Below are 12758 nucleotides of genomic sequence, written 5' to 3' on the forward strand. Positions count from 1 at the left end.
CTCCCGGTGTTGGCTCGATCAGGGTTATTTTTTTGAAGCGCGGCCGAAGACCGCCAGTGCGGAAAGTAGTTGTACGCGAAAAAACTTTCCATCTCCCTCTCTTTGATAACTCCCGGTGTTGGCTCGACCAGGGTTATTTTTTTGAAGCGCGGCCGAAGGCCGCCAGTGCGGAAAGTAGTTGTACGCGAAAAAACCTTCCATTTCCCTCTCTTTGATAACTCCCGGTGTTGGCTCGATCAGGGTTATTTTTTTGAAGCGCGGCCGAAGACCGCCAGTGCGGAAAGTAGTTGTACGCGAAAAAACTTTCCATCTCCCTCTCTTTGATAACTCCCGGTGTTGGCTCGACCAGGGTTATTTTTTTGAAGCGCGGCCGAAGGCCGCCAGTGCGGAAAGTAGTTGTACGCGAAAAAACCTTCCATTTCCCTCTCTTTGATAACTCCCGGTGTTGGCTCGATCAGGGTTATTTAGAAAGTAGTTATACGCGAAAAAACTTTCCATTTCCCTATCTTTGATAACTCCCGGTGTTGTCTCGACCAGGGTTATTTTTTTGAAGCGCGGCCGAAGGCCGCCAGTGCGGAAAGTAATTGTACGCGAAAAAACTTGTCAATCAATCACATATGTAAATCAATCACAAACACCTGCATCAATGCATATGTAAGTGCGCGCATCGGCTGCTGTTAACACAAACTTCAACGCTCGATATCTCGTAAACGGAGCGAGATATCAATTTTTTTTATTTAATAAAAAGTGTTTATTTTGGGCTAATTTACCTAAAAGTGAACTCAAACTAGTAAATCGTAATAAGAGTAAATTCGAATTTAAAATAAGAAAATACTGTTTCGTTGTAAATATTCAAATTTCCACTCATGAATCAACTTTCCATTTTGGACACTTGGTAAAACTAGCTGCTAAACGATTTACTTAATCTTTTATTTATCACATGATTTACATTAAACATTGTACTTAAGATATTAGATTTGCAGTTTTAACCACAATACGAAAATACAAATGAGAATACGAAAAGTTGAACTAGTCTAATAAACTAAAATAACTTAAATTTAAAACGAATATAAAAACATTAGATTATACTAAAAGTTCAAACAAAACCTACTGAACGAAGCTACCTTCTTTGCGGGCTACTAAATATATACTCCCTCCATACATTATTAGTGTTTTTAATGAATTTAAGGCGTTAAATAACCCAATTACTCTTGAATGAAATAATAGTTAATACTTATGTAGAGGTTACTCCTTTTCGGGCAACGAGCATGTTTAGTACTGGATTTTTTCGTATATAGCTAACGGCTTTTTTATGTGTTACCATTGTAAAATCATAGCCATTACACTGTAGAATTTTATCATGGATACGAAGACCAGCTCGGGAAGCTGGACTTTTGTCGTGCACTTCTGTAACATATATCCCCTGCAAAATATCATTGATTAAATTACATTAAGCATAACTTTTATTACATACATAATCTGTATATCCTTGAGGGCTTTTTTTGAAGTCTTGATCTATACCACCTCCTATTTTAAATCCACATTTCAGTATTTCTCGACCTTCTTTATCATAATCTTTCTCTTTATGAAGTGTTATAGGGATCTAAAAGACAGTTTGTTATATACGATATTAAAAATAACTTGTGCTTACACTTAAGCATTCCATAGCCGTGCCGGCCTGATGCTGAAAAGCCATTTTTGCCATTACGAATTCCGAGAAATTTTAATCCTATAGAGAGAATATTTCTTAAATTTAAAATCACAAGATTTTGATACTTTATGTATAAGAATAACACAACTCACTAATCGGTTATACACATTGGTCGATAGTTCACTAACCGTGCACATTCCCATACGTTACCAATGTTGCCAGAGTATGTTCAGGAGGTCTCCGCTAATTACAAAAATTATAATTAGAAAAAAATTCATAAGAAAGTTTTTTTTTAAACATGTGTTTATACTAATACATTGTTGTGCAGATTTCTCAGTATTTACAAAATGAAGAGGAGCTAGCATTTTTAGATGAAATGCCTTCATCATCAAGCTTAGAGAAATCGGATAGGGAGAAAACCAATAAATGCCAAAACTTTTACGAAGTCATTGAAGGCTATGGCTAGAATGAATTCAAATACCACATGAGATTGCGGCGTTCGACCGTGGAATAGTTGATACACATCTATCGACACATATTTTAATTTCATTGACTATAGAAATTTATTTTAAAATTTTATTTTCGGAGAAATATACAAATAGCATTGAGCCCAAAACAAATACTGGTGGAAGAGGAATTGTAGCACCTAGAAATAAATTGTATATTTATATTTGGTACATGAGTAACACCGTCACTTTTCGGCAGCTTGCTAATTTGTTTGGAGTGCCTTCTTCAACTGCTTGGACTAAGTAGCATATTTGTAGCCTCTTGGTTTCTTCCACGTTTTTTACGTTTCCTGCAACTAATTTAATTTTTATTGAATTTTTGTATTCAATAAATTCAATACAAAAATACTTACGTTTTATCTTCGCCTGCCATTTTCTATTTCAAATTTGTGTATAACTATTTTTATTATTTTGACAGCAATTTGGCGTACGCCGATGATATTGATATCATCGGAAGCAACAACCACACGTCACTGTTGACAGTCATAACTTCGAAGTAGTAGATAGTTTCGTCTACTTGGGAACCACCGTTAACAACACCAACAATGTCAGCCTCGAAATCCAACGCAGAATCACTCTTGCCAATAGGAGCTACTTTGGACTGAGTAGGAAATTGAAAAGTAAAAACCTCTCTCGAAGAACCAAAATCAAACTCTACAAATCGCTCATTATTCACGTCATGATGTTTGGCGCTGAAAGTGAAACGATGACAACATCCGATGAGACAACTCTTGGGGTTTTCGAGAGAAAGGTTGTGGCCCTCTAAAGATTGGCAACGGCGAATGCACAGTTCCGATTACTATGGCGCCGCGATCTGAGGGCACCGTTGGAAAGAGGACTTCCTCCCGATTAAAAAATAGGGTCGGCTTTAGTATACCGTCCCACGATTTCGGGGTTAAAATGGATATGGGCGGATAGAGGAGGATCTCCAGATCACGAATATATATAATTATTGCCGCCGCAAACTTATAGTGTCTGAGTTATTTGCAATTTAAGATTTAAAATTAATAATTTTTAACTCGTTATTTCTCACTGTATATTGAATTTTCCACATATATTTTGCACTTTAAATATATTCACACTTCACACATTTGTTTATAAATATTTATTTTTAACTAATTATATTAAAATATGCTGTAAATAAGCATTTTACTTTTTGCACAATTTTGTTTATTTTTACAATAAAAAAGGGTTGCATTCTGACACAAAATAGGTGTTACCATATCACATATTTTGTAAACGAATTATAAGAATCACAATAATGAAAAAGAAAGATTATACCCCAAATACAATAAACATAATGCATGTAATGTGTAATGTAAATTATTTTATTATTTCCCATATTTTGATAATATCCGGTATTGGTTCGACCAGGGTTATTTTTTTGAAGCGCGGCCAAAGGCCGCCAGTACAGAAAGTAGTTGTGCGCGAAAAAACTTTCCATTTCCCTCTCTTTGATAACTCCCGGTGTTGGCTCGACCAGGGTTATTTTTTTTTAAGCGCGGCCGAAGGCCGCCTCTGCAGAAAGTAGTTCTACGCGGAAGAACTTGTTATTCCACCTCTTTGATAATCCCCGGTGTTGGCTCGACCAGGGTTATTTTTTTGAAGCACTTATAAATTTTGAAACCGTGGTATTTTTTTGTAGTTAGAATGTTTACTTAATAACTATTTATTGGGTATTTGTTTTCTTCATTTTGGGAATTTTATTCATTTTGATTATTTTTAATCGATGCATGTGGCAACACTTATGTTCTGTCATCTTGCAACCGTTTTGTTATTTTACAAATAAACAGAATTCTGCATAAAATTAAATGTTTATTTACAGCAAATTTTGATATAATTTGTTAAAAATAAATATGTAGAAACAAATTAATGAAGTGTAAATATATTTAAAGTGAAAAATATATGTGAACAATTCAATATACAGTGAGAAATAACGTGTTGAAAATTGTTAATTTTAAATCTTAAATTGCAAATAACTCAGAAACTATAAGTTTGCGGCGGCAATAATTATATATATTCGTGATCTGGAGATCCCCCTCTATCCGCCCATATCTATTTTAACCCCGAAATCGTGGGACGGTATACTAAAGTTTTCCCAAAAAATATTTAGGGTTATAGGTATCGCAGACGCCTAGTTTTCGAGATATTTCGGTTTAAAGATCAAAAAATCTTAATTTTCAACAAGCAATTTCATTCACTTTAACCCAATTTACGCTCTTTTTTCACTTCAAATATTTGAAATTACATTGCTAACACTCAATAAAATTCAAATTTTACGTTTATTTAAAGTTTTTTAAACAAAAATTAGCTATTTTAAAAATAACTTTTCACTTTAAGATTTATTTGTTTACAATTATGCGGAAAACGAGCGCTGCCACATTGTAGATACCATATATAAATTCATCCATAAATTCCTCTTTTTGCTAAAATTCCTCTTTTTTGCCAAAATTCGTCTTTTTTTATTTAGCAAAATAAATTTTTAAAAATCATACCGAGGACAGTATTTTATTTTGCTAACACTTGTATTGGCTTGACCAGAGAGGAGTTCTACGCGAAAAAACTTCGAACACACCTGGTTTTGGCTCGACCAGGGTAATTTGTTTGAAGCGCAGCCGAAGGCCGCCAGTGCCGAAAGGAGTTCTACGCGAAAGAAAACTTTGGACACCCCGGTTTTGGCTCGACCAGGGTTATTTTTTAAAGCGCGGACGAAGGCCGCCAGTGCCGAAAGGAGTTCTACGCGAAAAAAACTTCGGACATTCCTGGAAAGATTTTTTATATACTTCCTTGATGCAGAAGAGTGTTCTACGACAAAAAGCTATGATATGCTAATAAATAAAATACAGTCATTAAAAAATCTATCATCTATGGTTTCTAACATGTGGCAACGATCGTTTTCCACATAATTGTAAACACAGAAATCTTTTCAGCTATGAGTGTGCTAAGTGATTTTTAAAATAAGTAATTTTTGCTTAAAAAATCTTAAATAAATCTATATTTTGAATTAAATTGAATGTCAGTAGTGTAATTTTCAATATGTGAAGTGAAAAATGTGAAAAAATAGTGTTACAGTGTGTGAAATTCCATGTGTTACTTATAGGAAAAATTGGACATTTAAACATGAATATTTTAAAAACTATAAGTCCAATCAAGAATATTTATATATATGCCTACTCTGGAGAGCCTTCTCTTTCCACCGATACCCCATTTATACAGATCGGAGTTGTCACACCCCGACCGCCAAATAATCGGAATCGTGCCACGGCGAATACCGCAGACGATGGAACGATGAGCTGTACAATTTATACGACGACATTGACATAGTTCAGCGAATAAAAAGACAGCGGCTAATTTCCATAATGTGGAATTGAAGAGGGTGATACAATAATACTTCATCGCACTGCCAATTCGAAGAGCGCAGGTACGCAGCCTAATTGGTGTCACTTATTTTTGCAATATTTTTGGACTTACCGGCACCTCAGTTGGCCGTGCCATTAGCAGCTAAAACACAGAAATTAAAGGGTAAATTTAAGTGTTGTGATCATAGAAATTTAAGAACTTCTTGTATGTTTAATTAGGAGGACTTTTTTGATTCATTTTCATATTGAGGAATCATAACGTTGTTGTATCGCTTTACAATAATAAGGATTCACGGCAATTAGATCAATGGAATGACTACAGCAAGAGCATGGATGTTAAGACTAGAACGGTGCCGTGTTATATTTAGAATTCCTGAAACAAGGTAATTATTACCAACTTTAATTACAAACTTTATAAAAATTCAAATTTTACTTTATATTTTATAGAAACCCTCCTCCCAGATGAATCTAGTACTAGTGAAATTAATGAAAGCACAGATCTTATAAAAACTCCGAAAGAAACCAAAAGAGTCCTCACATAATGTGCGCAGCTTACACTTCCAGACCGCACGGGGTATTTGACATTTTCCACTCTTCCTCCTGCCTTTGTCCGATATCAAAAATTGTTCAAATATTCATTTTCATATGTATATAGTGTAGTACGATAATATATCTATAAAGTAAATATAATAATAAACAACTAAATGGCATGATATTTTCAACAAATATGTAATGTAATGATTTTGTTATTAAATTCTCATTTGGGATTTTGGTAGAACTAACCGAAAACAGAGGGTATAGTTTCTGGGCTTTTGTGGGTCGCAGTACTGACAGTGCACGTGCAGTTTTCGTTCGCAGTTTTGGGTCTTTCATCCGTGATTGTACCAATACCATTCCCCAAATTGTGCAAGAGGTATATATACATTGCTAAATGATGAATGTAATGTGCAAGAAAGGGATGAACGATCACACGTACACAATGGTTTCGGGTACTTTTGTCAATTCGCCCTTAAAAATGGCATAGAAACTTTCATTGAAACTGCGGGTACCGCTCCCTGGCATTTCACCAGAGAATTCGCCGGTACCTGTATTCCAGGGTGGTAACTAGGAATATTGATGTCTGGATAAATCTCTCAAGCAATCGATTTCGATTGCTGATCATACCCTGCAAGGAGGTACAGGCGAATTCTTTCGTGTAAAGCCAGGGAGCGCTACTAGCACTTTCAATGAAAGTTTCTGTGCAATTCTTAACGGCGAATTGACAAAACTACGCGAAACTCTTGTGCACGTGTGATCATTTTCTTCCACATTACATTCATCATTTAGCAAATTATATATACCTCTTGCACAATTCGGGGAATGATCTTGGTGCAATCACGGATGAAAGACCCTAACCTGCGAACCAAAACTACATGAGAATTTAATAACAAAATAATTAATTATATTACATATTTATTGAAAATGGTATGCCATTTAGGTTTTATAATAATATTTACTTTATACATGTATTATCGTTCTACACTATATACCTAAATATTACGTATTGAATAGTTGAACAATGTTTGCTATCGAACAAAGGCTGAAGGAGTAGTGGCAAATATCAAATACCCCGTGCGGCCTGGAAGTGTAAGCTGCGCACATTATGTGAGTACACTTTTGGTTTCTTTAGGGACTTTTGTAAGATCTGTTCTTTCATTAATTTGACTAGTACTATTTTCATACAATTTCTGGGAGAAGTGTTTCCATAAAATATAGAGTAAAATTTGAATTTTTACAACATAAAAGTTGGTAATAATTACCTTATGTTTCAGGAATTCTAAATCTACCCTGCAAGACAGATACCGGCGAATTCTCTGGTGAAATGCCAGGGAGCGGTACCCGCAGTTTCCATGAAAGTTTCTATGCCATTCTTAAGGGCGAATTGACAAAAGTACCCGAAACTATTGGGTACGTGTGATCGTTCATCCCTTTCTTGCACATTACATTCATCATTTAGCAATGTATATATACCTCTTGCACAATTTGGGGAGTGGTATTGGTACAATCACGGATGAAAGTCCAAAACTGCGAACCAATACAACATGTGCACTTTCAGTACAGTTCTTGGTACTATCACGGATGAAATATCCAAAACTGCGAAGGAAAACTGCACGTGCACTTTCAGTACTGCGACCCACAAATGCCCAGAAACTATACCCGCTATTTTCGGTTAGTTCTACCAAAATCTCAAATGAGAATTTAATAACAAAATCATTAATTATATTTCATATTTATTTAAAATATCATGCCATTTAGGATTTATTATTATATTTACTTTACACATGTGTAATCGTACTACACTATATACATATATATAACATATTGAATAGTTGAACAATTGTTGCTATCGGACAAAGGCTGGAGGAAGAGTGGCAAATGTCAAATACCCCGAGCGGGCTGGAAGTGTAAGCTGCGCACTTTATGTGAGTACTATTTTGGTTTCTTTAAGAGATTTGGAAGATCTGTTCTTTCATTAATTTCATTAGTACTAGATTCGTCCATTTTCTGGGGGTGGGTTTCTATAAAATATAAAATAAAATTAGAATTTTTACAACATAAAAGATGGTAATAATTACCTTATGTTTCAGGAATTCTAAATCTAGCACTGGCAACGTTCTAGTCTTAACATCCATGCTCTCGCTGTAGTATTTCCATTGAACTAATTTCGGTGAATTTATGTCCTTGCAAAGCGATACAACAATGTTATGATTCCTCAATACAAGGTGAAAATGAATCAAAAAAGTCCTCCTAATTAAACATATAAGAATAAGAATTTTTTTAAATGACTATGGGCGGATAGAGGAGGATCTCCAGATTACGAATATATATAATTATTGCCTGCGCAAACTTATAGTTTTTGAGATATTTGCCATTAAAGATTTAAAATTAACACTTTTCAACACGTTATTTCTCACAGCATATTGAATTTTTCACATATATTTTGCACTTTAAATATATTTACGCTTCACTAATTTGTTTTTACATATTTATTTTTAACAAATTATATCAAAATTTGCTGTAAATAAACATTTAAGTTTGTGCACAATTATCTTTATTTGTATAATAAAAAAGGGTTGCATTCTGACACAAAATAAGTGTTACCATATCACATATTTTGTAAACGAATTATAAGAATCACAATAATGAAAAAGAAAGATTATATCCCAAATATAATAAGCAAAGTAGTTCTACGCGGAAGAACTTGTTATTCCACCACTTTGATAATTCCCGGTGTTGGCTCGACCAGGGTTATTTTTTTGAAGCGATGCCGAAGGCCGCCTCTGCAGAAAGTAGTTCTACGCGGAAGAACTTGTTATTCAACCACTTTGATAATCCCCGGTTTTGACTCGACCAGGGTTATTATTTTTAAGCGCGGCCGAAGGCCGTCTCTGCAAAAAGTAGTTCTACGCGGAAGAACTTGTTATTCTACCACTTTGATAATCCCCGGTGTTGGCTCGACCAGGGTTCTTTTTTTGAAGCGCGGCCGAAGGCCCCCTCTGCAGAAAGTAGTTCTACGCGGAAGAACTTGTTATTATACTACTTTGATAATCCCCTGTGTTGGGGGTGTTTACTTAATAACTATTTATAGGGTATTTATTTTCTTCATTTTGGGGATTTTATTAATTTTGATTATTTTTATTCGATTGCATGTGGCAACACTTATGTTCTGTCATCTTGCAACCCTTTTGTTATTGTACAAGTAAACATAATTGTGCAAAAAGTTAAATGTTTATTTACAGCAAATTTTGATATAATTTGTTAAAAATAAATATGCAAAAACAAATTAGTGAAACGTAAATATATTTAAAGTGCAAAATATATGAGAAAAATTCAGTATATAGTGAGAAATAACGTGTTGAAAATTGTTAATTTTAAATCTTTAATTGCAAATATCTCAGAAACTATAAGTTTGCGGCGGCAATAATTATATTATATTATTCCTCTATCCGCCCATATTCATTTTAACCCCGAAATCGTGGGACGGTATACTAAAGTTTTCCCATGATTTATGTTCCATTTAGCAGCGTTTGCATCCATAGTTCTGAATTTGCTTGCAGCACATATTCCATCGATTCGAAAGTTCTACGATGCTACTATAAGTGGCACCAATTACGTTGCGTACTTTTAACGCGCAGTATGAGGTTTGAAATATCTGTATGGAAAATTTTAGAATTTAAAGCAAGATAATATCATTATATTCAACAATTATTTACGTATTCAATGGTTTCGCCCTTGATGTTGACCACTGTTGGCGTAGCTTCTATTGCGTGCTTCGAATTGACAATGCATTGAATTATTACTGTATCACCCTCTTCAATTCCATATTTTGGCTTTAGCAAACTTTTATTTTACGTTTTACTTATTTAAAAATGCGTGCTTCAATAATTTAAACTTTAATTAGGCTACAGATCACTGAATTAAATAGAACACGCAAAATAATACTTCACAAGCAGCCATGATATAGCTCAAAACAAAACTTGTTTAAACACGAGAACTTTTGTTGTTTCTTTCTATCATTCAGGGTGCTGTACGAAAGAAGAGTTGAGGTAAATGTTTATGCACATTTCGCCCTTTGTTGCGTATGTGTGTATGTAGTGGTATTATTAAAATTTCTTTGAATGTATTGGAGTTGCCAACAATCGATTACGGACAATTCTAACCAAGAATGATAGAAGACAAGATTACGACAGGCTGAAGCGTTCACGACCCACGAATGGGAATAGGCAACAGAAGAATTGTCAAATGGAAAACGGAAATGTGAAACATAGTGAACCAAATTGAATAATGTGCAGATAAAATATCACAAAGAACGTAATTCTTAAAATCTTCATTTATAAAATGATCCAATATAATTATGCATATTTATAATTAAAATTATATGTTTTGTTACAAAAAGGTCGCCATTTTGCCAACTTTTTTGTTGGTTGGAAAAGTGAAAAAAATTCTTTATAGACGACATTTTTGTACTATTGTTGGTTAATTCCGCTATTGCGGACTTCTTTTTCAAGTTAATACATTTTTCACTTACAATTTTAAATAATAATTAAGCACTAGCCTTGACTTCAGCTCTTTGTTTTGGTTTTATTGTTTTGCACCACAGTGCAATTTTGTTTTGCTCGCGTGTTCGGGGTCGTGAAAGTTGTCACTCAACAGGAACTCAAAACCCAAAAAAGCTAACTGTAAACGCCTGTCGTAATCTTGTCTTCTATCATTTTTGATTCTAACGTTTATCTCAAATTTTCAAGTCGGTGGACACGATTTCTCGGAGCGTTATTAAGCGATTTTGTTCAAATTTTGCACTCATCTTTGAAATAGCATTGTGTAGCTAATAAGCCAAATATTTTTTTATATCATTAAAACAATTATTTTTTTCGAGCCAATAATACATTTGACCAATAAAGTGGGTTTTTTTTGTTAAAATTCAGTCAGAAATTCAAGTTTCAATATTTTATTCTTTCTTTTCCTTGTACTATCCAAATATTTTTAGTTTATTGTTTTTAAATGAACCAATCATGAGTTATGAGCTCCACCGAAAGGCCGCCCGTCATGGTAGATGAGGTGCCAACGGCTGAGTTTTTGGAATTTGTAAATAAGAATTTCACAAAATACTGTTTAAATATGGATCTTTGATGTGTTAAATTGTTTAAGTGAAAGATATGATTGTATATATTTAAAAAAATGTAAAAATACTCTTGTTTTTAGTTTCTAAAACCCACCTAACCGCTTAAAACATAAAATTTTTCAAAAAACCTATTTATAGATTTATAGTAATTTTGTTTGTTGTAGTATGCTTTTCTTTGTCCCTTGATGTCTGTATCCCTTGCTTTGGTTACATTTATGCAATCCATAATAATAATGTCATAATTTTTGTTCTTTTAAAATTCTGCCTTTATAGTAAAATTTTAAATTTTGTATTACGCCCTGGTCGAAAAGTTCGGTTTATAGAAGGAAATTTCTATCAAATTTAACTTATATTGCCAATTCAAGAGTTCGAATTAAGGAAGTTTGAGTTATGGAAGGAAATTTGATTGAAATCTGATTTCTAAACGATATTGCCAATTCAAAAGTTCGTGTTATAGAGATCTTCGGTTTATAGACATAGTTTACAACTATGACAGACAAATTATAACATTCCAATTTATGATTTACGAAACAAATAAAGCTTTCTACTGCATGTGGAACGAACGAGAGCAGTCTATATTAAAAAGTAGACATAAGTTCCTAGGACCAGTGCAAACACCATCCACGAGATTGGTATCAATGTGTGCTTCCTGTTCGTAATAGAAACAAAATGGGGTAGGAGAATTGTCTACAGATTTGCTTCGTTTGTTAAAACTATCAATAATAGATTCAGCGACATTTAAGATTCTAAAACTTTTAAAACGTAGTGTTAATTCTATGAAATAACTGAAACATGTGCATCAGATTTATTCCCTTTTTTAGTCATTGGTTGAGTAACACAAAAAAATAGTATTAGTGGATATAAGTCAAAATTCATCATACACTAATGTCCACTACAACATATTTACGCACAGCGCACATAGTGAGAGTATGAATAATGAGTAAGTTTGTCTTGATACGAACCGTAGAAGGGCTCAATTGTCTCATGAGCAAATAATTTAATCAAATTAAACCGAAATGATCGATAGCACCAAGAGTACAGTTGATTGAATAAAGTGATACGAAATATGAGCAAAGTAAAACTGACGAAGGCTGTGTGCCGTGCAGGCAAATGTGTCCTGTGCGAAATGACTAAAGATGTTTTTTTATTTTTCGATGTCGTGTATTACATTTAATGTTTTAAATTATATATTTATTTTAGTAGTAAAATATTGAAAATGAATAAAGATGCACGAAAATCCATGTTCAATGAAAGAAAGAAAAATGTAATGTTACAAAGTTCTCACTGGGTATCATTAATTTCGTGCTCAGCTACACAGTCACAAATCCACTCTTGCCGAAAAGTGTACCGAACTCTTTTAAGTTTATTTTCATCCTGACCAATGAACAATTGAGTAATATCGTTGAAGTTATAAATCGAGGGAACATATAAGTGTGGAAATACTATGGTTTTTTTGTTTGTTTGGTGAGAATGAGTTTTACGTACAGCCGATTTCACGAAATTTTTTCATTGAAAATTAAGTTCTATTTAAATTTAATTTAACTTTGTACTTAAGTTTTCTGGTTTTCACCATTGTTAGA

At 33.8% G+C, this 12758-nt stretch overlaps 1 protein-coding gene and 2 long non-coding RNA genes across 4 annotated transcripts; 1 reads left to right on the forward strand and 2 right to left on the reverse strand.

Moving 5' to 3' along the window:
- Positions 1–909: 909 nt before the first annotated feature.
- LOC105220562 (tax1-binding protein 3 homolog) lies at positions 910–1865 on the reverse strand. Of its 2 annotated transcripts, XM_011197008.3 has the most exons (4): positions 1804–1865; positions 1652–1729; positions 1475–1603; positions 910–1423 (listed from the first exon to the last, which is right to left on the reverse strand). In XM_011197008.3, the coding sequence occupies exons 2-4, from the start codon at positions 1703–1705 to the stop codon at positions 1235–1237; spliced, it is 372 nt and encodes a 123-aa protein (XP_011195310.2). In that variant the 5' UTR covers positions 1706–1729; positions 1804–1865; the 3' UTR covers positions 910–1234. The 2 variants fall into 2 exon arrangements, with proteins under 2 accessions (XP_011195310.2, XP_011195309.2); XM_011197007.3 differs by lacking the exon at positions 1804–1865 and having other exon boundaries at positions 1652–1797.
- A 3178-nt stretch (positions 1866–5043) lies between these two features.
- Positions 5044–6242, forward strand: LOC105220060 (uncharacterized). The gene is made up of 3 exons (XR_852272.3): positions 5044–5679; positions 5736–5899; positions 5964–6242. It is a non-coding gene; the product is annotated as an uncharacterized LOC105220060 (long non-coding RNA).
- A 1790-nt stretch (positions 6243–8032) lies between these two features.
- On the reverse strand, positions 8033–10095 carry LOC128921626 (uncharacterized). Its single transcript, XR_008471056.1, has 3 exons — positions 9770–10095; positions 8132–9708; positions 8033–8074 (listed from the first exon to the last, which is right to left on the reverse strand). It is a non-coding gene; the product is annotated as an uncharacterized LOC128921626 (long non-coding RNA).
- Positions 10096–12758: the final 2663 nt, after the last annotated feature.

Source organism: Zeugodacus cucurbitae, chromosome 4 (assembly GCF_028554725.1).
Source record: "Zeugodacus cucurbitae isolate PBARC_wt_2022May chromosome 4, idZeuCucr1.2, whole genome shotgun sequence".
NCBI classification, from domain to species: domain Eukaryota; kingdom Metazoa; phylum Arthropoda; class Insecta; order Diptera; family Tephritidae; genus Zeugodacus; species Zeugodacus cucurbitae.